Source organism: Palaemon carinicauda, chromosome 15, assembly GCF_036898095.1.
Source record: "Palaemon carinicauda isolate YSFRI2023 chromosome 15, ASM3689809v2, whole genome shotgun sequence".
NCBI lineage: Eukaryota > Metazoa > Arthropoda > Malacostraca > Decapoda > Palaemonidae > Palaemon > Palaemon carinicauda.
Window position 1 is genome coordinate 75,916,032 of NC_090739.1, and position 23,077 is coordinate 75,939,108.

Consider the following 23,077-nt stretch of genomic DNA (forward strand, 5'->3'; position numbering starts at 1 on the left):
AATTCTTATGATAAGTCTCCTGCATTTAAATTATAAAAACTAAACTAATTTATCATGGGTCGAGTAATTTCGTAGCAGTAGGAGTCGGTCACTTTCGTTTTTGGCCCTCTTATACTTGCATTATTTTATTAATATGACAGATTTGAAAGTAATTTGTATATTTCCTATCGAAACAAACATGTAGCTATTTATTAGGGATTATCTTTCAGCGAAGCTGGAAGACTAGCCGTTAAGACTTTTAAGCGAGGTGGCAACTACCCAAACCACTAGTTAGTGGGGGTAGTGAGGGGTAGTGGGGGTTACCAGCTATCCACCTCACTCACACACCAGTGAAACTGAGTCACTTTTTGATTGCAGGCAGGACGTGTGGGGGACAGGTGATGGCAGGACAATTTGTATAAATAGCGACAGGTTTGTATCGTTAAGAAAAATGTTATTTTCCTTAGTAAAATAAATTTTTGAATATACTTACCCGATGATCATGTAGCTGCAACTCTGTTGCTCGACAGAAAAAATCTACGGTCGGGATACGCCAGCGATCGCTATACTGTACAGGTGGGGGTGTACAACAACAGCGCCATCTGTCGAGTAGGTACTCAGGTACTTCTTGTCAACAAGAACCAATTTTCTCCTCGGTCCACTGGGTCTCTATGGGGAGGAAGGGAGGGTCCTTAAATTCATGATCATCGGGTAAGTATATTCAAAAATTTATTTTACTAAGGAAAATGTTATTTTCATTAGTAAAATAAATTTTTGAATATACTTACCCGATAATCATGTAGCTGTCAACTCTGTTGCCCGACAGAATTCTATGGAGGGATACGCCAGCTATCACAATACTAGAAGGGGGTGTTCTTACCAGCGCCACCTGTGGCCAGGTACTCAAGTACTTCTTGTTGACACCTCCTCAATTATTCCTCGGTCCCACTGGTTCTCTATGGGGAGGAAGGGAGGGTCAATTAAATCATGATTATCGGGTAAGTATATTCAAAAATTTATTTTACTAATGAAAATAACATTTTTCAATATTAAACTTACCCGATAATCATGTAGCTGATTCACACCCAGGGGGGTGGGTGAAAACCAGTGTACAAGATTAAAGGATAGCTAAGTATCCCATATTTCATATAACAGTTATCTCAAATAACAATGAAATAATAAGTACCTGGTAAGGAAGTCGAATTGAACCGTTACTCTGTCTCTTTTTTAAGTTCGTCTTCCTTACTGAGCGCAGCGTTCCTCTTGGAGGCTGAATCAACCCAAAGGTGCTAAAGTATACAGGGCTGCAACCCATACTAAAGGACCTCATCACAACCTTTAACCTCGGCGCTTCTCAAGAAAGAATTGACCACCCGCCAAATCAACAAGGATGTGGAAGGCTTCTTAGCCGACCGAACAACCCATAAAAAGTATTCAAGAGAAAGGTTAAAAAGTTATGGAATTATGGGAATGTAGTGGCTGAGCCCTCGCCTACTACTGCATTCGTTGCTACGAATGGACCCAGGGTGTAGCAGTACTCGTAAAGAGACTGGACATCTTTGAGATAGAATGATGCGAACACTGACTTGCTTCTCCAATAGGTTGCATCCATAACACTCTGCAGAGAACGGTTCTGTTTGAAGGCCACTGAAGTAGCCACAGCTCTCACTTCATGTGTCCTTACCTTCAGCAAAGCAAGGTCTTCTTCCTTCAGATGAGAATTTGCTTCTCTAATCAGAAGCCTGATGTAGTAAGAAACTGAGTTCTTAGACATTGGTAGAGAAGGCTTCTTGATAGCACACCATAAGGCTTCTGATTGTCCTCGTAATGGTTTTGACCTTCTTAAATAGTACTTAAGAGCTCTAACAGGGCAAAGTACTCTCTCTAGTTCGTTCCCCACCATGTTGGACAGGCTTGGGATCTCGAACGACTTAGGGCAAGGACGGGAAGGAAGCTCGTTTTAGCCAAAAAAACCGAGCCGCAAGGAACATGTAGCCGTTTCAGATGTGAAACCTATGTTCCTGCTGAAGGCGTGGATCTCACTTACTCTTTTACCTGTTGCTAAGCACACGAGGAAAAGAGTTTCTAATGTGAGGTCCTTAAAAGAGGCTGATTGGAACGGTTCAAATCCTGATGACATTAGGAACCTTAGGACCACGTCTAGATTCCAGCCTGGAGTGGACAACCGACGTTCCTTTGAGGTCTCAAAAGACCTAAGGAGGTCCTGTAGATCTTTGTTGGAGGAAAGATCCAAGCCTCTGTGGCGGAAAACCGCTGCCAACATACTTCTGTAACCCTTGATCGTAGGAGCTGATAGGGATTTTACGTTCCTTAGATGTAACAGGAAGTCAGCAATCTGGGTTACAGTGGTACTGGTTGAGGAAAACTGCATTGGCCTTGCACCAGCTTCGGAAGACTTCCCATTAAGACTGATAGACTCTGAGAGTGGATGTCGTCCTTGCTCTGGCAATCGTTCTGGCTGCCTCCTTCGAAAAGCCTCTAGTTCTTGAGAGACTTTCGATAGTCTGAAGGCAGTCAGACGAAGAGCGTGGAGGTTTGGGTGTACCTTCTTTACGTGAGGTTGACGCAGAAGGTCCACTCTAGGAGGAAGAGTCCTGGGAACGTCGACCAGCCATTGCAGTACCTCGGTGAACCCTTCTCTCGCGGGTCAGAGGGGAGCAACCAACGTCAACCGTGTCCCTTTGTGAGAGGCGAACTTCTGAAGTACCCTGTTGACAATCTTGAACGGCGGGAATGCATACAGGTTGAGATGGGACCAATCCAGCAGAAAGGCATCCACGCGAACTGCTGCTGGGTCTGGAATCGGAGAACAATACAAGAGGAGCTTCTTGGTCATCGAGGTAGCGAATAGAACTATGGTTGGCAGACCCCACAGGGCTCAAAGTCTGCTGCAAACATTCTTGTGAAGGGTCCACTCTGTGGGGAAGACCTGACCCTTACGGCTGAGGCGATCTGCCATGACATTCATATCGCCCTGAATGAGCCTCGTTACCAGCGTGAGCTTTCGATCTTTGACCAAATGAGGAGGTCCCTTGCGATCTTGAACAACTTCCTCGAATGAGTCCCTCTCTGCTTGGAGATGTAAGCCAAGGCTGTGGTGTAGTCGGAGTTCACCTCCACCACCTTGTTAAGCTGGAGGGACTTGAAGTTTATCAAGGCCAGATGAACTGCCAACAACTCCTTGCAATAGATGTGAAGTGTCCTTTGCTCCTGATTCCATGTTCCCGAGCATTCCTGTCCGTCCAGAGTCGCACCCCAGCCCGTGTCCGATGCGTCCGAGAAGAGACGGTGGTCGGGGGTCTGAACAGCCAAAGGTAGACCTTCCTTGAGAAGAATGCTGTTCTTCCACCACGTTAGAGTAGACCTCATCTCTTCGGAAACAGGAACTGAGCCCGTCTCTAGCGTCATGTCCTTTATCCAGTGAGCAGCTAGATGATACTGAAGGGGGCGGAGGTGGAGTCTCCCTAACTCGATGAACAGGGCCAGCGATGAAAGTGTCCCTGTTAGACTCATCCCCTGCCTGACTAAGCATCGGTTCCTTCTCAGCATGCTCTGGATGCATTCTAGGGCTTGGAAGATCCTTGGGGCCGACGGACAAGTCCGAAAAGCTCGACTCTGAAGATCCATACCCAAGGAAACAATGGTCTGGGATGGAACGAGCTGAGACTCCTCAAAATTGACCAGGAGGCCCAGTTCCTTGGTCAGATCCATAGTCCATTTGAAAATCTCCAGACAGCGACGACTTGTGGGAGCTCTTAAAAGCCAGTCGTCTGACGGAGCCGGACACAAGATCATGATACTGCTGCACAGTCTGTAAACTGACAATCATGGGCAAGCGAGGAAGTACAGTGACAACCCGAATCTGTCTAGACTATCTGGGTCGTACAGACAACTCCTTAACGGGTTGCTGAGGTTGCCGCACTGCGTCACAACAAGTCCCTTCTGTTGGTTGTTGAACGTCTTCCCCGTGACACATTGATTTCGTAAACAAAAATCCTCTAACAAGGACTAAGCTTGGACTGCATGTCATGCAACACAGCTCAAGGTCTATGGGAGCAGGTGTGGTAACAGACGGGATTAGCGGCTGAAGTGGAACCATTACCTTCCCTGTAAGCATGTTATGCTTAAATAAAAGTCCATAAGAGGTTATGCAGCTAAAGGCTCCCTCCAAATGACAGAGTCCTCAAGGGAATATCAGAAGGAGGGAGAAAAGAACTTTCTCATCTACAGGGACCTTATCCTAGAAAAGCTAAGTTCTCTGAGTGAGGGTTCACTGGTGCAAAAGCAGCAGACTAGAAGGCAACGTTATGAAACTGCTTGACAGTCTAGTGAGTTGGCAACAACCCAAGATATGTTGAGAAGCATGCGGTAAGGTATGCAGAGCATGATGAATGCAGAGTATGCTGTATGCAGAGCATGCTGTATGTAGAGCATGTGTTGTATGCAGAGCATGCTGAATGCAGAGCATGCTGAATGCTGAGCATGTAGTAAGCAGAGCCTGCTGTAAGCAGAGCCTGCTGTAAGCAGAGCCTGCTGTAAGGAAAGCAGAGCGTGTGCATGGCGTTTAACATTCCTCAGAAATTCCATGACCAGTGCTAGAGTGCTTTATGCATGCTTGCATGGGGTTTAAAAAATCAACATAATGTTTACCTTACATTCATAACTCATGATTCATATTTTTGCCATGGTTTGAAAATGGAGGTAAGGTATGCTGAACAGCAGAGTCAGAACGAGCTGGAACAACAACAGTGGAAGGTGCAGAAAGTTCCTGTTCCTGTGGTATGAGTGGAGCGTGAAGAGACCGAGGTTGCGCAGAACAAGGTAAAGTTCCCGCAAGCAGAGGTGTCTGAGGCGCAGGATCAGGGTGCACGGGTTGAGCTCGGTGCAGCAGCTGAGGAGACTGACTCACAGGTGGAAGAGGTTGTACCTCCACCGAGAGTTGCACCACCGGTGGAGCAGCCAGGGGAGGAGGAGGAAGAGTGGGGTAATCCTCCTGATCCCAAACCGAAGGTTGCCTTAAAGAAGGCTGAGGCTGAACAACACTGGGAACAGCGAACACAGAAAGAGGTTCAACATCGTACGCCTGGCAGATGGTGCTGCGACTGGGTGCAGCGAGTGCAGGCGGGTTGAGCACAGGCTGAACGGGTGCAGGGGAGGTGCAACACTCTCAGCCCGACACTCACACAACAGGTCCGAAAGCTGTGCTTGCATGGACTGTAGTAGAGTCCACAACATCGTACGCCTGGCAGATGGTGCTGTGACTGGGTGCAGCGAGTGCAGGTGGGTTGAGCACAGGCTGAAAGGGTGCAGGTGGAGGTGCAACACTCTCAGCCCGACACTCACGCAACAGGTCCGAAAGCTGTGCTTGCATGGACTGTAGTAGAGTCCACAACATCGTACGCCTGGCAGATGGTGTTGCGACTGGGTGCAGCGAGTGCAGGCGGGTGCAGCACAGGCTGAACGGGTGCAGCCGGTTGGTGCACCACCGGTGCAGGCGGGTGCAGCACAGGCTGAACGGGTGCAGGCGGTTGGTGCACCACCGGTGCAGGAGGAGGAGGAGGTGCAACACTCTCAGCACGACACTCACGCATCAGGTCCGAAAGCTGTGCTTGCATGGACTGTAGTAGAGTCCACAACATCGTACGCCTGGCAGGTGGTACTGCGATCAGGCGGAGCGAGCATAGGGGGGGGGGGAGTGTAGGCGCACTCTCAGCCCGACAAACTGATGACTGAGGAGAGTAGAGCTAACCCAATGACTGCATCCGGGTTGTTGAACTTTACTTCGTACGTCTGGCATAGGTCTGGACTTTACGTTTAAGAGGTCTTGAGACCTGAGACCAGCGTAACTCTGCCTTTATTTTCTCCTCTAAATCTCTTCTGCAGACGAGCAAAATAAGGGCTCAATCGTCTGCGGGTGGGAGTGACGGTCTCGGTAAGACACGCCCACAACCACCGAGGATACTTCTGTGCGCCGATCAAGGCCTGCCGAACCCTTATGCCCTTCGACATTGCTTCTCCCCTGGGCTTGGGAGCTTGCAAGAGGTCCCGGACTGGGAGGACGACTGGCGCGCACAAAAGTACCCTCACGCATAACACTGACATACTTTGCACTAATCACTTATCACTTTGATTTCTGTTTGCACTTATTTCACTGAACTCGAAACTTTAAGTGGTTTGTACCTGAAACACGCAATTCTATCCTTCTCAAAAGTTAGTAATTGCGAAAACAGAATTACAATGTAACAGAAAAATCTAATGAAAGAAAATTCAGTGGCTGGAAAGAGACTAAACACTAGATCACTCTAGAAACGTTTAGTTTCTTCCCCTAAAGAGACTAGGGATAAGAGCAAAACGATAACGACGTTACTCGTACGCCTGGCAGGCTTGAGGGAAACGTTTATCCTCTTTCTCCCTCCGTCTCTATCTCTCTCTCTCTCTCTCTCTCTCTTGACTTAGAACCTGAGAGAAGAGCCCAATCATATATATCGTTAAAACATATTATTGTTAAAGGAAAAAACTGAAATATTTCCCAAAAAGAAAAGTTCCTTATTAGGATCAAAACCATTAAGTTAAGAAAGAATGAACAAAACGCTAGACACGGTTACTCTTACTGCAATGTGAAACCGTGAACATTCTTTCTCTATCGTAACGATAGAGTGCAAGTTGAAACGTTCTGAACGTCAACAACTGCCGAGACAAACAAAACGTTAGTTCAACTTTGAAAAAGTACGAGACTATCAAAGAAATTCTTTCAAAGACCTAAAAATAGCATAATATGTTAACAGGTAAAACCGAAATGACGGGCTCACGATAATTAACTTCGGTACCAAGAAAAGACCGCCTACTATTAGGAAGGTCGAATATAAACAAATATAAAAATTAATTTTAATAAGTTTATAATAAAAGGAAGTTAATCGAAGAGGCCTATAAGAGGCGGAGAGATATAAAATAAATCTATAACTTTTGTTAAGCAAAATTAAGAAAGAGAGTCTATACTCTCTTAGACACCAACACTTCCGTCTAAGGGAAGGGTCGGCCATTGAAAGGTGAACGAGAGTTCATACTCTCTTCGTCACCAAAATTAATCAAATTAATTCCAAAAGCTAACTAAGCTAATATAGAAGTTTCCAGTAAAGCGACAGCCGAAATCAAAGAGAAATACTTCACCAAAGTCGTGAAAATACTCCAAGAACATAAGCGTATCCCAGAACGTCTTGTCAGAAGCACGACAGAGGAATAATTGAGGAGGTGTCAACAAGAAGTACTTGAGTACCTGGCCACAGGTGGCGCTGGTAAGAACACCCCCTTCTAGTATTGTGATAGCTGGCGTATCCCTCCATAGAATTCTGTCGGGCAACAGAGTTGACAGCTACATGATTATCGGGTAAGTTTAATATTGAAAAATAACATTTTTCAATATTAATCTTACCCGATGATCATGTAGCTGATTCACACCCAGGGGGGTGGGTGGAGACCAGCATCCATGTTAACATAAGAAGCTAAGTATCCCGTATTTCATTTTAGCAGTTATTCAAAATAACAAACATAAAATAAATAAGTACCTGCTAAGGAAGACGACTTGAACAATTACTCTGCCTTTTTAAGTACGTCTTCCTTACTGAGCCTCGCGATCCTCATAGGATGCTGAGCGACTCCTAGGAGCTGAAGTATGAAGGGTTGCAACCCATACTAAAGGTCCTCATCAAAACCTCTAATCTAGGCGCTTCTCAAGAAATGATTTTGACCACCCGCCAAATCAAGTAGGATGCGAAAGGCTTCTTAGCCTTCCGGACAACCCAAAAATATTTCAAGAGAAAGATTAAAAAGGTTCTGGAATTAGGGAATTGTAGTGGTGGAGCCCCCACCACTACTGCACTCGTTGCTACGAATGGTCCCAGAGTGTAGCAGTTCTCGTAAAGAGACTGGACATTCTTAAGATAAAAGACGCGAACACTGATTTGCTTTTCCAATAAGTTGCGTCGAATATACTTTGCAGAGATCTATTTTGTTCAAAGGCCACGGAAGTTGTGACAGCTCTAACTTCGTGTGTCCTTACCTTCAGCCAAGCTTGGTCTTCCTCATTCAGAAGGGAATGAGCTTCTTGTATTAACAGTCTGATAAAATAGGGTAAAGAATTCTCTGACATAGGCAAAGATGGATTCTTAACTGAACACCATAAAGCTTTAGACGGGCCTCTTAAAGGTTTTCAAAATAGAACTTAAGAGCTCTTACAGGACATAATACTCTTTCTAGTTCATTTCCAACCATACGATAAGTTTGGAATATCGAACGATATTGGTCAAGGCCGAGAAGGCAGCTCGTTTTTGGCTAGAAAACCAAGTTGTAGAACATGTAGCCGTTTCGGATGAGAATCCGATGTTCCTGCTGAAGGCATGAATCTCACTGACTCTTTTAGCTGTGGTAAACATATCAGGAAAAGAGTCTTTAAGGTGAGATCTTTCAGGGAGGCTGATTGAAGTGGTTCGAACCTGTCTGACATAAGGAATCTTAGAACCACGTCTAAATTCCAACCAGGTGTAACCAAACGACGCTCCTTCGTGGTCTCAAAAGACTTAAGGAGGTCCTGTAGATCTTTATTGCTGGAAAGATCTAAGCCTCTGTGACGGAAGACTGATGCCAACATGCTTCTGTAACCCTTGATAGTGGGAGCTGAAAGAGATCGTTCTTTCCTCAGATATAAGAGGAAGTCAGCTATTTGAGTTACAGAGGTACTGGTCGAGGATACGGATACTGACTTGCACCAGTTTCGGAAGATTTCCCACTTCGATTGGTAGACTCTAAGGGTGGATGTTCTCCTTGCTCTAGCAATCGCTCTGGTTGCCTCCTTCGAAAAAAAACCTCTAGTTCTCGAGAGTCTTTCGATAGTCTGAAGGCAGTCAGACGAAGAGCGTGGAGGCCTTGGAGTACCTTCTTTACGCGTGGCAGACGTAGCAGGTCCACCCTTAGGGGAAGTGTTCTGGGAACGTCTACTAGCCATCGAAGTACCTCGGTGAGTTATTCTCTCGCGGGCCAGAGGGAAGCAACTAGAGTCAACTTTGTCCCTTCTTGAGAGGCGAACTTCTGCAGTACCTTGTTGATAATCTAGAACGGAGGGAATGCATATAGATCTAGATGAGACCAATCTAGAAGAAAGGCATCTATATGAACTACTGCTGGGTCCGGGATAGGTGAGCAAAGTATTGGGAGCCTCTTGGTCATCGAGGTTGCGAAGAGATCTATGGTTGGCTGGCCCCAGGTGGCCCAAAGTCTCTTGCATACATCCTTGTGGAGGGTCCAATATGTTGGAATTATTAGTCCCTTCCTACTGAGACAATCTGCTATGACATTCAAGTTGCCTTGGATGAACCTCGTTACTAGTGAAAAGTCTAGACCTGTTGAACAGGAGAGGAGGTCTCTTGCGAACTCGTACCATACCACAGAGTAGGTCCCTCCTTGCTTGGAGATGTACGTCAAAGCAGGGTGTTGTCCGTGTTCACCTCCACCACTTTGCCTTGAAGGAGAGACCTGAAGCTTTCCCAGGTCAGACGTACTGCCAGTAGCTTCTTGCAGTTGAAATGCATTGTCCTTTGACTCGAGTTCCATAATCCCGAGCATTCCCTACCGCCTAATGTCGCACCCCAGCCTACGTCCGATGCGTCCGAGAAGAGAACGTGGTTGGGAGTCTGAACAGTCAGGGGAAGACCCATTCAAAGGTTGATAAAGTCCTTTCATCAAGTCAGACCAGACTTTATCTTTCCGGAAACCGGGATCGAGACCGCTTCTAGCGTCTTGTCCTATTCCAGTGAAAAGCTAGATGATACAGAAGAGGACGGAGGTGTAGTCTTCCAAGTGACACAAATTGAACCACGGATGACAGTGTCCTAACCAGACTCATCCACAGCCTGACAGGGCAGTGTTCCTTCTTCAGCATCTTCTGGATGGATAACAGGGCTGGGGGTTGATCGTCTTGTTCAGCAATGTCCTCATCAGAGGGTTCCTCATCCGAAACTGATGAGGAAACGGCAACGGAGTGGGCAACGTCTGACTCGCTGAATCCGGTCGCCCTGGTGGATGCGTGACGGAGCCGGACACAAGATCATGGTACTGCTGCACAGTCTGTGAACTGTCAACCATGGGGACGCGAGGAAGAACAGTGTCAACCCGAAACTGTCTAGACTGTCTGGGTTGTGCAGTGAACCCCCTACCGGGTTGCTGAGGTAGCCGCACTGCGTCACAACAAGTCACCTCTGCTGGTTGTTGAACGTCTTCCTAGTGACACACTGAACGTCCACAACCACCTCCGAGAGTCGCTTAACGTCAACGTGCGACTGGCAACCCACACTGGGTCGCACCGGTGGAGGAACCACCTCAACTGGCGAACGTGAGTAGGATACCTCAGCGTCAACAGGGCGTACAACCAACCGGTAGGAAGGTTGTTGGCTAGGAGGTTCTTCTCCGTAAAAAATCCTCTATCAAGGACACAAGCTTGGACTGCATGTCTTGCAACAAAGCCCATTAGGGTCTATGGGAGCAGGTGTGGCAACAGACGGGGTTAGCGACCGAAGCGGAACCATTTACCATCCCTGGAAGCCTTGTTATGCTTTAATTAAAGTCCATAGGAGGCTAAGCAGCTTAAGGCTCCTCTCCAAATGACAGAGTCCTCAAAGGAATATCAGAAGGAGGGAGAACAGCACTTTCTCATCTACAGGAACCATGTCCGAGAAAAGCTAGGTTATCTCAGTGAGGGTCTCACTGGTGCCTAAGCAGCAGACCAGAAGGCAACGTTATGTAACTGCTTGACAGTCTGTGAACTGTCAAAAACTGAACTGTCAACCACAACAGGTGCGTGAGGACATACAGCACTGGTGCATTAGTAGCAGACCAGAAGGCAACGTCATGAAACTGCTTGACAGTCTGTGAGCTGGCAACAACCAAAGCTGTGTGGGGAAGCCTCAACTCCTGACTGACTAGTCTGCTGCGGGCGAGTGGCGGTAACCATAGTGTGTTGCGGAGGCTGACACACCGTGTCAAAACACGGCAGCTTGTGGTAGCTCACGCACGGCAACGGAGTGCTCCGTGTGTCTGTGGGAGTAAGCATGCGTCTGGCAGAGTAGACTGCGCATGGGTGGAGGAGCTCTCACAACAAGAGTGTGGGAGCAGGCAGCCATGCTGGGCGCACAACCGTGGCAGGTTGTAGGCAAACGGGTGCATCGTCAACCTTCTCCGCAGTCGGAGTGTGGGAGCAGGCAACAACCAAAGCGGAGTGGTGGTGCGTGGTGGGGACTGCCGTGGGTTGCGGAAACTAACGCATCGCGTCAAAACACGGCTGCTTGACTCCACCTTCCCACTGCTGATGCGGTAGCTCACGCATGTTAACGGAGGGAGCCGCATGTCGGCTAACGTTAACATGCGTCTGGCAGGGTCGATTGCGCATCGGAGGTGGAGCTCTCCGCAGCCGGAGTGTGGGAGCAGGCAGCCTCAGCGTGAGCTGGGCGCACAACCGTGGTAGGTTGTAGGCTAACGAGAGCAGTGTAAACCTTCTCCGCACGAAACTCCTGCATAACCGCAGCTAACTGAGTCTGCATAGACTGCAGTAAAGACCACTTAGGGTCTACAAAAAAAACGGCAACAAACGGAGCTACTGTCCGTTGTGACTGAGGGTCTAAAACAGCTGGTGCGGCAACAGACGGAGTTACTGCCTGTTGCGGTACCACCTTGCCTCTCTTGGGAGGTGTGCAGTCGTCGGATGACTGCAGCGAGTCCGAACTGACCCAGTGGCTACACCTAGGCCGTTGGACTTGCGCGGAAGGGACCGACTTGCACTTAAAAGCTGCAAGATTTGGTCCATGGTTTCTACGAGAAACCTCTTCCGCAGACGAGGAATAAATGGGCTCTCTCGTCTTTGTGTGGGTGGGGCGATCTCACGTCGGCAACGTGTGTAGATACGCCCGAAACCACGGAGGGAAAAACGTCTGTTCGTCGATCAAGGCCTGTGGAACCCATAAGTCGTACGACATTACTTCTCCCCTGGGCTTGGGAGCTTGTAAGAGGTATCGGACTAGGTGAACAACTGGCACGAACAGACGAACCCTCGGACGCAACACTGTAACACTTTGCGCATATCACTTTATCACTTTTGATTTTCTATTTGCACTTATTTCACTGAAATCGAAACTTTAACTGATTTCTACCTGAAACACGCAATCCTATCCTTCATTAAAAGGTAGTAATTGCGAAAACAGTTTTATAATGCAACAGAAAAACATAAATAAAGATAAAGAATTCAGTGGCTGGAAAAGAGACTAAACACTAGATCAAATAAACTACGTTTACAATCTCTCACCGCATAAAGCTTGGGAACAAGAACAAAACTCTAGAAACGTTTTACCTTCTTCCCCTACAGCGACTAGGGAGAAGAGTAAAAAACGAATTCAGTGGCTGGAAAAGAGACTAAACACTAGATCAAATAAACTACGTTTACAATCTCTCACCGCCTAAAGCCTGGGAACAAGAATAAAACTCTAGAAACGTTTTACCTTCTTCCTCTACAGCGACTAGGGAGAAGAGTAAAAAACGAGAACAACGTTACCCGCTTGAACGAAACGTTTATTCTCCTCTCTCTCCCTCCATCTCTATCTCTCTCTCTCTTCTCTATTGACTTAGCGCCTGAGAGAAGAGCCCAATTATATATCGTTACAACATGTTATTTGCTAAAAGGAACTGAAAGGTTTCCCAAATAAAAAGTTCCTTTATTTAGAATTTAAACCATTTAAGCTAAGAAAGAATGAACGAAACGCTAGAATCGGTTTACTCTTACTGCAACGTGAAACCGTGAAACACTCTCTCTCTATCGTAACGATAGAGCGCATGTTGAACGTTCTGAACGTCAACAACTGTGGAGACTAAAAAACTAAACGTTAGTTCATCTTTGAAAACAGTACGAGACTATCAAAGAAATTCTTTCATAAAACATTAAAATAAAAAGTATTAAATTCTTAAAAGGTTAAATACGATATGACGGGCTCAATGTTAATTAACTTCGGTTCCAAGTATGGACCGCCTACTATAGGAAAGGTCGCATATAAACAAACATAAAAATTACTTTTTATAAGTTTATAATAAATGGAAAGTTAATCGAAGAGGCCTATCAAGGCGGAGAGATATATAAAAAAAAAAAAAAGAACTATAACTTGTTAAGCAAAATTACCAAAAACCTAAACACACTTCCGTCTAAGGGAAGGGTCGGCCATTTAAAAGTGAAAGAGAGTCCATACTCTCTTCGTCACCATAATTAAATCTATCGAAAACGAATTCAAGTTTTGAAATGAAGATAAAACCCCTGCATAGCGAAAGCTCAAAACTGGAATAGTGTACTTCACCAAATCGTTGTGAAAACAAATCCAGTAGGGACGGCGTATTTAGTAGGTCCTGCCATTGGCACGACAGAGGAAAAATTGGTTCTTGTTGACAAGAAGTACCTGAGTACCTACTCGACAGATGGCGCTGTTGTTGTACACCCCCACCTGTATAGCGATCGCTGGCGTATCCCGACCGTAGGTTTTTTCTGTCGAGCAACAGAGTTGCAGCTACATGATCATCGGGTAAGATTAATATTGAAAAATACAAATTACTTTCACATTTGTCCTTTGTTCCGACACTCTGCAAACCTTACATTATCCATTAGGGATGACTCACTCATTTGATGGGTAGAAGTCTGACCACAGACTTGGCCACTGACTCGTGGTTTTTACGTACAGGCTTGGCATGTGACTGAGAAAACCCTGACACCTCGCTAAAAACTTTGTGCAATGCACAGATAGTGGCCTGAGCAACCTGAATGCTTGTGAAAAACTAGCAATAAGACCGTCTAAGTACAATAAGAATATTCAGTTAAATAGGAATGTTGATATCAAACATAGATGTTTCCCAGTACCCACCTCGCAGAGAGTATCGGGAATGTAGACAAGTATTAATACTATATTAGTTTATACAAGGGAAATTGTTATTGCTAGCAGATAGGTGAGGCCAGCGTGCAGAGGCCTCATGATGCTGTTCCCCAAGAAAGGAGAAGATAAAAGAGAGAAAGACCAAGTCATTCTTACACATTCATCCCAGACCAATCTCGGATAACCATTGCCCTCAACCATCTGCTACTTGTCCAACAAGGAGCCTGAGGGATTCTAAACAACATGTGCAGCCACCACAACACCAATGAAGAATGTCTCCATTCTCCTCTGGGTCATGTCTTGCAGATAGTGAGCAGTGAAGGTCGTCTGACACTTCCACACACAACACTTGTAATACCTACCCCACAGAGTAATTACATTAAAACGCCAGGGACGTATTTATGCTCCTGACGCCATGAGCTCTAGGTTGACGAGCAGGAGGGTAGGGATTCACTCCATGGTACTTTTCGGACTCTGAGCAAAGGCCTGAGGTTGTGTGGTGCAGCATGTGGGGCCGCCACCCTTCTTTTGATGCATCTGAAAAGAGCATCAAGTCCCGGGGGGGAGGTCGACATCCTTTAGCAGATTCTCGTCTACCACCCACCACTCGAGGTCCGTCAATTTCTCTGGTCCCATGGGGACCAGAATGTCTGGGGAATTGAAGGCCTGATTCCAGTTGGACTGAAGCTGCCATTGGAGAGATCATATCCTGAGGCGGCCATTGGCAACTAGACGGGCCAAGGATGATAGGTGCCCGAGGAGACATAACCACCCCTGGCCTGAGAGTTCTTCTTGTTTAAGGAATGGCCTTGCAACATTCCTCAGCCTTAATACCCTGTCGTCTGACGGGAGCACTTTCTGAAGGTCGGTGTCTATTATCATTCCTAAGTACTGTATACCAGTCGTTGAGAGGGAAGCAATGACAACTTCTTGAAGTTTACCATGATCCCCAGATGTTGGCAAAGCCTTAGAAGTTTGTCTCCGTGTTGAAGAAGGGTCGCCACCACATCTGCTAGAATCAACCAGTCGTCCAGATAGCGAAGGAGGCGGATGCAGATTCTGTGAGCCCAAGATGACACTAGGGCGAACACTCTCATGAAGACCTGAGGTGCCGTGGAAAGACCAAAGGACAGTACCTTGAACTGGTATTTCTTGTTGTCTAGAATGATTCTCAGATACTTCCTTGAAGACGGACGGACTGGGATCTGGAAGTATGCGTCCTTTAGGTCCAACGGACAGACTGGGATCTGGAAGTACACGTTATTTAGGTCCAGTGTACTCATGAAGTCCTGTGGTCTTACCGTTTGTCTGACAGTGCCTGCCATCTCCACGCTGAAGGGAGTTTGTTTGACACTTGTTCAGAGCTGAAAGGTCGAAGACTGAACTCCAGCCTCCAGACACCTTTTTCACAAGAAAGAATCCACTAAAGAAGCCTGGCGAGTCGTCAAGGGCCTCTTGGAGAGCGCCTTTCTCCACCATGGTCTGGACTTCAGCCCAAAGGGCCAGCTCCTTTGTGAGTCCCTTCACATAGGAGCTTGATGGAACTGGAGCTTTGGTCAGTGAAGGGAGAGATTGTGTGAACGGAATGCGATACCCTGAACGAATCATGGAGACTGTCCCAGGTTTGGCCCCGAGCTGCATCCACCTCTGCCAGCAGCGATGCAAGCATCCCCCCACTGGTGGACAAGTGGGAGGATTGTCCATCCTAGCGGTTGCGGCGTCAGCCGCCTCCCCAAGGATTCTTCTTTCCACAGGAGGACCTGGAGCCTTTCCTGTCCTTGGCCGAATGGGCTTCTAGACACCTTAGGATGGTTAGCTGTAGTCTTGATCGTTAGCAGTTTCTGCTGTTTGTTCTGCAGATGTGGAGGTGGTCTATAAGGCCGGGATGTCAAGGCCATGAGGAGAAGGTAGTCCTGATTGGATTTCCTCCATCTCTCCACAGCCTGCGCAACGTCTTCTGGCTCAAATAAGGAAGACCCCTCCAGAGAGAAGTTCCAGAATTTCGTTATCACGATCTGTGGGATTTGGCGATGGAACCTCTCTGCAATGGAGTATCTTTGCCACAGGATGGTGTTTGCCCTGAAATTTACAACTTGGTGGGCAAGAAATTCAATGGTTAGAGTTCCCAACAGCAGAAAGGTTTCCATTGCCTTTCTGGAGCTTTCTTTGGACCAATCCTTGTTCCGTATTAGGTTTTCTACAGATCCCAACCAGAAGTCCAGCCACGAAGTAGCCTGCATGGCATACTTCGCCACCTTTTCCTGGTTGAGGATCTTAGACGCCGAGAACAAAACCTGCAACCCGCAGAGGACCCCTAGAGAGATCCCCTTCGTCAATTCCTGTAGAGGGAGGTCCGGACATGGCTCACTGAAGACCTCATAGGCAGCACTGGTCTTGGGGGTTTCTGAGTGCCAGAGACACTGTCTATGACCATGTCTTTGCCCTCCTGAGGGCCCACCACTGGGTCTGAATGCAGGCAAAAATCTGCCAGAAGACTTCTTGGACTCCCTATGCACTGCCTCTAATAGCCTCAGACTAGCAGCCTTAGGAAGAAGGTCGTCGAACTCGGAGTCTTTCACCCCAAGACGTCATCTTGGGGTGGGTCGGGGTCGTCGATGGAATAATGTGGTACAGCAGTCAATGGAGACAGCCTTTCTGTGACCCTCGAAAGATCTCGCAGTCCTCGCAGAGGACTTTGGCAGGGTCTTAGACTCTTTGGATTCTTCCCTTGGAGGGAAAAAAGTTTCTAGGATGGTCTTTGGAGGGACCCCCTTTCATTGCTCGCCCGCAGGAGGCAACACGGTTTCTTCCAAGGGCTTTGAAACTGGTCAAAGTTTCCGAGGAACCACCTCAATGGGAGAGGGGTGGAAGGAGCTCATTAGAGACTCTTCTCTGAGCAAACCTGGTGAAGGTTGTGCAATCGGTCGAAGAGGCGTAAGGACGACAATACTGAGCCTCCGCCTGGATGTTTTGACTGGAGTCAGCTTGACTCTAGGCAAGACTACCTTGTCAGAAACTCCTCTTTTCCTCTTCAGGGAAGAGGAAGAAGCCGAAGCTTATCTATGGGGAGGAACCATGGATTTTTGCCTTCGGTCCACCGGAGGAGAGGAAGACTTCTCCATAATTAACCCGGGTGTTCCCGATGGATGAATCGGGGGAACGCCTGCTACAAAAGCCTGATGGACAGCCCTCACCAGGGCTCCAAACCACAGTTCCTGACCCACTGTGACGCTGGCTGAAAGATCCTGAGAGGATCGATAAAGAGGGTTTCTGCAAGGGAGCCTTGCCTGAGATCGATGACGACCTGGCGGGAGTCTACAGTTTTGAAGTTTCCTCCAACTGGTCAAGATGCCGGTTCTTTAGGAGCCTTGAACATCTGATCTTCCCGAAGAGGAGATCGTTGGGGGAAAGTTCCTGTCTTGTCCTGATCTCCCAGGAGAACCCAATGTCCTGCATTTGCAGGCAGGAGAACAGGGAGAGGGTGAACGGTGAGAAGGCGAATGCCTAAACTCCGGTGAGCGCCTGGAGGCTCGTGAAGGAGAAAGCTTGTGTGATGATCGCCTCTCATGCGAACAACAACGTTCCTTAGAACAGTGCCGTTCTGGCGAGCAATGACGATGGTCAGGAAACTACTGAGGTTCTGGTGAACACTGGATAATTGGCGAATGATCGCGAGTCACAGGAGTGACGAGAGGTTGCCACTTGACGAGCTGCTGATGAATGGTAAGTGGGATAGCGCCGAGAGGTCGACGATCGACGAGCAGTCGGTGAATGCCACACACCTGCCAATCATTCAGGGGATCAGCAAGTTGGCAAATGGCGAGCAGCGAGGGACTAATGGATGAGGGGCAGCGTTTGACGGATAATGGCAAGTCGCTAGCGAATGACAAGCCGACGGTGACTGACATGCAGTCGAAAGCCGATGGTGAGCTGGTGAACAGCGAGACGTCAGAGAATGATGAATCGTCGGTGAGCGGTGAACTGTTGGGGAGTGACGAGTCATTGGCGAACCGCGAACTGTTGGCAAACAGCGAACAGCACAGCGAACAGCTGGTCGATGACAAGCGGGCGAGTGACGAGGAGTTGGATGACTGGAAACAATTGGCAAACCACAAACAGCAGTTCATTGGCGAGCAGTCGGCAAAGAGTGTTGGACTGACGAACGGCAAGTTCGAGGACTCCGGTGAAACAGGCTAAGGTCGGGAACCAGATGGCAAACGGCGAAACTCGTTAGACTTACGGTCTATACCAAACCCAGTGCTAAGGAGGTCGAATGGCGAGGTCTTTGACGATACTCTGACGGGGATTATTCAGCAGTAGATAGTGAAGAGCCAAACAAACATCTCTTCACCAGAGGCAAAGGATAAAGTCTGAGGCGACGAGGAGGGCCACGAACTCTACGAGTTCCTTGCCGGTGAGGACAAGGAGCTGGGTGACTGGAAACAATTGGCAAACCACAAACAGCAGTTCATTGGCGAGCAGTCAGCAAGGAGTGTTGGACTGACAAACGGCGAGTTCGAGGAGAGTCCGGTGATACAGGTGAAGGTCGAGGACCAGATGGCGAACGGCGAGACTTGTTAGACTGACGGTCTCTAGGCGAAGCCAAGTGCTGAGGAGGTCGAACGGCGAGGGCCTTAACGATACTCCGAAGGGGATCATTCAGCAAATGGTGAAGAACCAAACAGACATCTCTTCGCCAGAGGCAAAGGATAACATCTGAGGAGACGAGGAGGCCCACGAACTCTACGAGTTCATTGCCGGTGAGGACAAGCCTCCGCAGGGGAGGGCTGACCAGCTGGCTGGTCTCAGGTAAGCCTCTGAATAGGTGTCTCTTTGGGGGTTCTCCCTTATGAACGAGAGAGGTGACCACTCGTAGGAGAGAAATGTCTCGGACTTTGCTCCGCCCCCGAAGGATAATTGGAGAGGGGCAGGAGTGTAGTCCTCGGCAACGGCGGTAGCAGCGGGGGATGAGGCAGGACTGGAATCAACAGTCAGGGCTAAAGAAGAGTCCTCAAGGTCGTTAAGGTCTATGCTCAGCAAGGTCAACGGATCCACTTCCAAAGAGGAAGTACGTTATCTCTCAGCACCCAGTTGAAAGAGCTGAAACAGAACCTCCTTCAAAGGAGGGCCGGTCAATCCTAGGGACAGGCACACCTGAAAAATATAAAAAAAGATGAAGGATTGCCCTGGAGGAGAGGCGGGGCCACTTTGCTAGGGGAAGAAGCACCATCAGCCACTTTTTCCGCTGGGAGGCAGACCACTCCCAACATTCCGAACAAGTGTTATTACTATCACTCCATTGCCCTCTATAGACAGGACATAAACGGTGAGGATTCGTGTCTACCGAGAATATAAAAGTTCCACAAGAGTGGTCCTCAGGTCCTGGGCAAGTCTGCATACTAATGGTAAGAAGATGCACGCATACACACTGTAAAGAAAAGGCAAAAAAGAGTAATAAAGGCAAGTCAAAAATTGGTGAAGGGAAGCACAGTAACAACCGATCTCCACCCAAGCCAGAAGCAGTGAGGCTCACAGCCCAAGTGCGTGAGTGAGAGGGGTAGCTACTATCCCCCAACCCCACCAATCCCTCGCAAACTAGCAGGCAGATAGTTAACCCTCGCTAAAAATCTAATGGATCGTCTTTTAGCTTCAACGAAAGTATTACCCCTATAAATAGTGTTGGTTTATATGTAGTGACGGAACAAAAATTACGTAAATTTTAGTGTTGGAAAAAATAACAAATTTAACACCAGCATTTGTATAACTGGCAGGAGAGCATGGTGTATATTATGTCACTTTATATAACTGCTTCATATAAAAGCAGATTGATTTTGATAACAAAAATAAAAATATCACCCTGAATCTCATCTAACCACTAAATTCATAACAAAACCATGCCTTGATAAGGGAATTAATTTAATTCCTTACTCACTAGACTAAATGCAGAAGAGCCTATACAGTTGTGAGATGCCAAGGAGTGAAGACTTTCCCTTCTTACCAACAGCCCCAAACTAAAAACCCTATTAACAATCCCACTGTCGTCCGCAACATTATTTACCACTCACTAACTCTTGTAGTACCTTAAATTCTTCTACCATATATTTTTTTTAAATACTTAGGAACCTTCTGAATTATACATACTTTAAATCCAGATGACAAACCCATTTCTATCTAAAATCAAGTCAAGAGCAGAAGAGGCCCTTCCAAACAATGTGCTCGACAATAATTATATATACTGTAGTTCTTAGGTATAATAGCTGATTGTGTTTGCCCAAGCGATACTCATCGGGTCTACTGGGTATCACAGAGGAGGGGGAGTCGGGAGAATGAGAGAGATATGATTTATTTCTAATGGTCTAAAATCCAGTGGCTTTGATGATTAAAGCATAACGGCCACCGGGTAAGATTCATTTAAATAATAAGATACCTTTCCAAAAAAAAACTAACAAAACAAAGAAATGCTAAGATAAGTAAAATGCAAAAATGGACAATACCAAATTGTTAAATCACATGATACATTACAGTAGATGGAACTTTTATATAGTACACAATACAATCAGACAGCTAACAAGGGAATCATCCCATTATGGATATACAGTACTTGGATGATGGCTAATAATGTCAACTTAGCTGAAAGTAGTATCTAATAAGGAACAGTAGTCGCCAAATAAGTCATGCAATTGTTTTTCATCTTGAGGTGGGGAAAATGCTGATATGAACCATTAAGTTATAGGATATTTTAAGAAGTTAACTTTAAACAAGTAAACATTACACACAACCAATACATAAGACTTCTCAAGATATGTAAATGAAGCAAAGAACAATAACCTCAATGAACATAGTAAAAATTCATCAATATTCAATAGAATGCTTTTGGCTTCACAGTTAAAGTAGAACAAAACTTACCCCATGTTGTGGTGATATTGGCTCCTTTGAAAAAGAAGTCATATACTGTTGATGAGAGGTAATAGCTCATATGCATTTTCTGCAAGAAAAAATAGAAAATCACAGAAATAATTTCAATACAGTGCTCAAAATTGCACCAAATGCAAAAAAAAAAAAAAAAAAAAAAAAACCTTGAACTTTGTTATTTTTTGAATAAATATCATAACAGAATAACTAATTATAATACTTGTACTAATAATACGAAATGTACTTATTGCTTGTGGTAAACACATCTGAAATTATCTAACAATCTTGTTAAATTCTGGAATCTGTTCATTGACTTGAAATGAACCCATCTCCACTATGATAGCTGAATTGTGAGTTTGCAACATGTGGTTATTTATGATGAATATAGGCCTATATCACTAACACTTCTGATTTCAGTCAATGTAAAACCACAATAGCATTTAATACCGAATTCTATCTTGGTAATATATATCCAAAGGAATTCATTTATGATAATAGCTTCTGACTGGGCAGAGATTTAAACCCCTGCATATTCAGCCGAAACCATGCCGGCGAGGACTCTACGAACTAAGCTATCAAGAGAGATTAAGTTTATGATAAGTCATCATACCTATTCCTGTCCAATTCAGGAATCTGTCCTTAGACTTCAAAATAAACCCTTCTCCACTATGATAGCTGAATTTTGAGTCTGCAACACGTGGTTATCTATGATGAATATATATCACTAACACTCCTGATTTCAATCATTGTAAATATCAACCTCAATAGCATTTAATACCGAATTCTATCTTGGGAATGTATATCAACTGGAATTCATTTATGGTAATAGCTTCTGGCTGGGCAGAGATTCGAACCCCTGCATATTCAGCCGAAACCCTGCCTGCGAGGACTCTATCAACTGAGCTATCAAGAGAGATATAAGTTTATGACAAGACACTTTACCTATTCTTATCAAATTCAGAAATCTGTTCATAGACTTGAAATAAACCCTTCTCCACCATAATAGCTGAATTGTGAGTTTGCAACACGTGGTTATTTATGATGAGTATATATCACTAACACTCATGATTTCAATCAATACCATAAATGAATTCCTGTGGATATGTATTCCCAAGATAGAATTCTGTATTAAATGCTATTGTGGTTGATATTTACATTGATTGAAATCACGAGTGTTAGTGATACGTATTCCTCATAAATAAGCACGTGTTGCAAATTCACAAATGAGCTATCATAGTGGAGATGGATTTATTTCAAGTTTAAGAATAGATTCATGAATTTAATTGGAATAGGTACAGTGACTTGTCAAAAATTTATTTCTCTCTTGATAGCTCAGTTGGTAGAGTCCTCGCAGGCACAGTTTCGGCTAAATAGGCAGGGGTTCAAATCTCTGCCCAACCAAAAACTATTACAATAAATGAATTCCAGGGATATATATTTCCAAGATAGAATTTGGTATCACATGCTATTGTGGTTGATATATATATATATATATATATATATATATATATATATATATATATATATATATATATATATATATATATATATATATATATATATATATATATATATATATATATACTGTATATATATATATATATATATATATATATATATATATACATATGGGAGGAACGTAGAGAGGAGAGGTCCCCTTTTTTGTTTCATTTGTTCGATGTCAGCTACCCCCCAAAATTAGAGGAAGTGCCTTGGTGTATGTATGTATGTATGTATATATATATATATATATATATATATATATATATATATATATATATATATATATATATATATATATATATATATATATATATATATATATATATATATATATATATATATATATATATATAGCGTGCTAGGCGGTATACCTTAGCAATCCATGTTCGCCAATTGTTTTACTCGTGTAAGGGGATGAGCAACTTGGTGGAGTAATGAGAGCTTTATGTGTGGAGGATATGCTCCCCTAAATCTCGATGAAGTCACTGGCAGCAGGGTGATGGATAGATTCAAGGCAATGGACAAACAGTCTCTTCGGCTTCTACTCCTGATGCCTGGCGGTTGATCTTACTAGAATTAGTATGGACTGGCAGGGGTCACTTGCCTTAGCTAGATAGGCACTGGGCAACACAAGGAACTGGCTATTCTTTGATGTATCTAGCCAATGAACCCTCTATGGATTTAGTCAGTCATGGATAGAGAAGATGAAAGAATGG

At 45.5% G+C, this 23,077-nt stretch overlaps 1 protein-coding gene across 5 annotated transcripts in view; it reads right to left on the reverse strand.

Annotated features, from left to right (window-relative positions):
- Positions 1-23,077, reverse strand: part of LOC137654673 (high affinity copper uptake protein 1-like) — a 223,782-nt gene that overhangs the window by 177,132 nt on the left and 23,573 nt on the right. For all 5 annotated transcript variants that reach the window (XM_068388534.1, XM_068388532.1, XM_068388535.1 and 2 more), the window contains exon 2: positions 20,853-20,931. In XM_068388534.1, coding sequence (XP_068244635.1) covers positions 20,853-20,928 — 76 coding nt within the window. In that variant the 5' untranslated portion in view covers positions 20,929-20,931. The remainder of the gene's footprint in view (positions 1-20,852; positions 20,932-23,077) is intronic.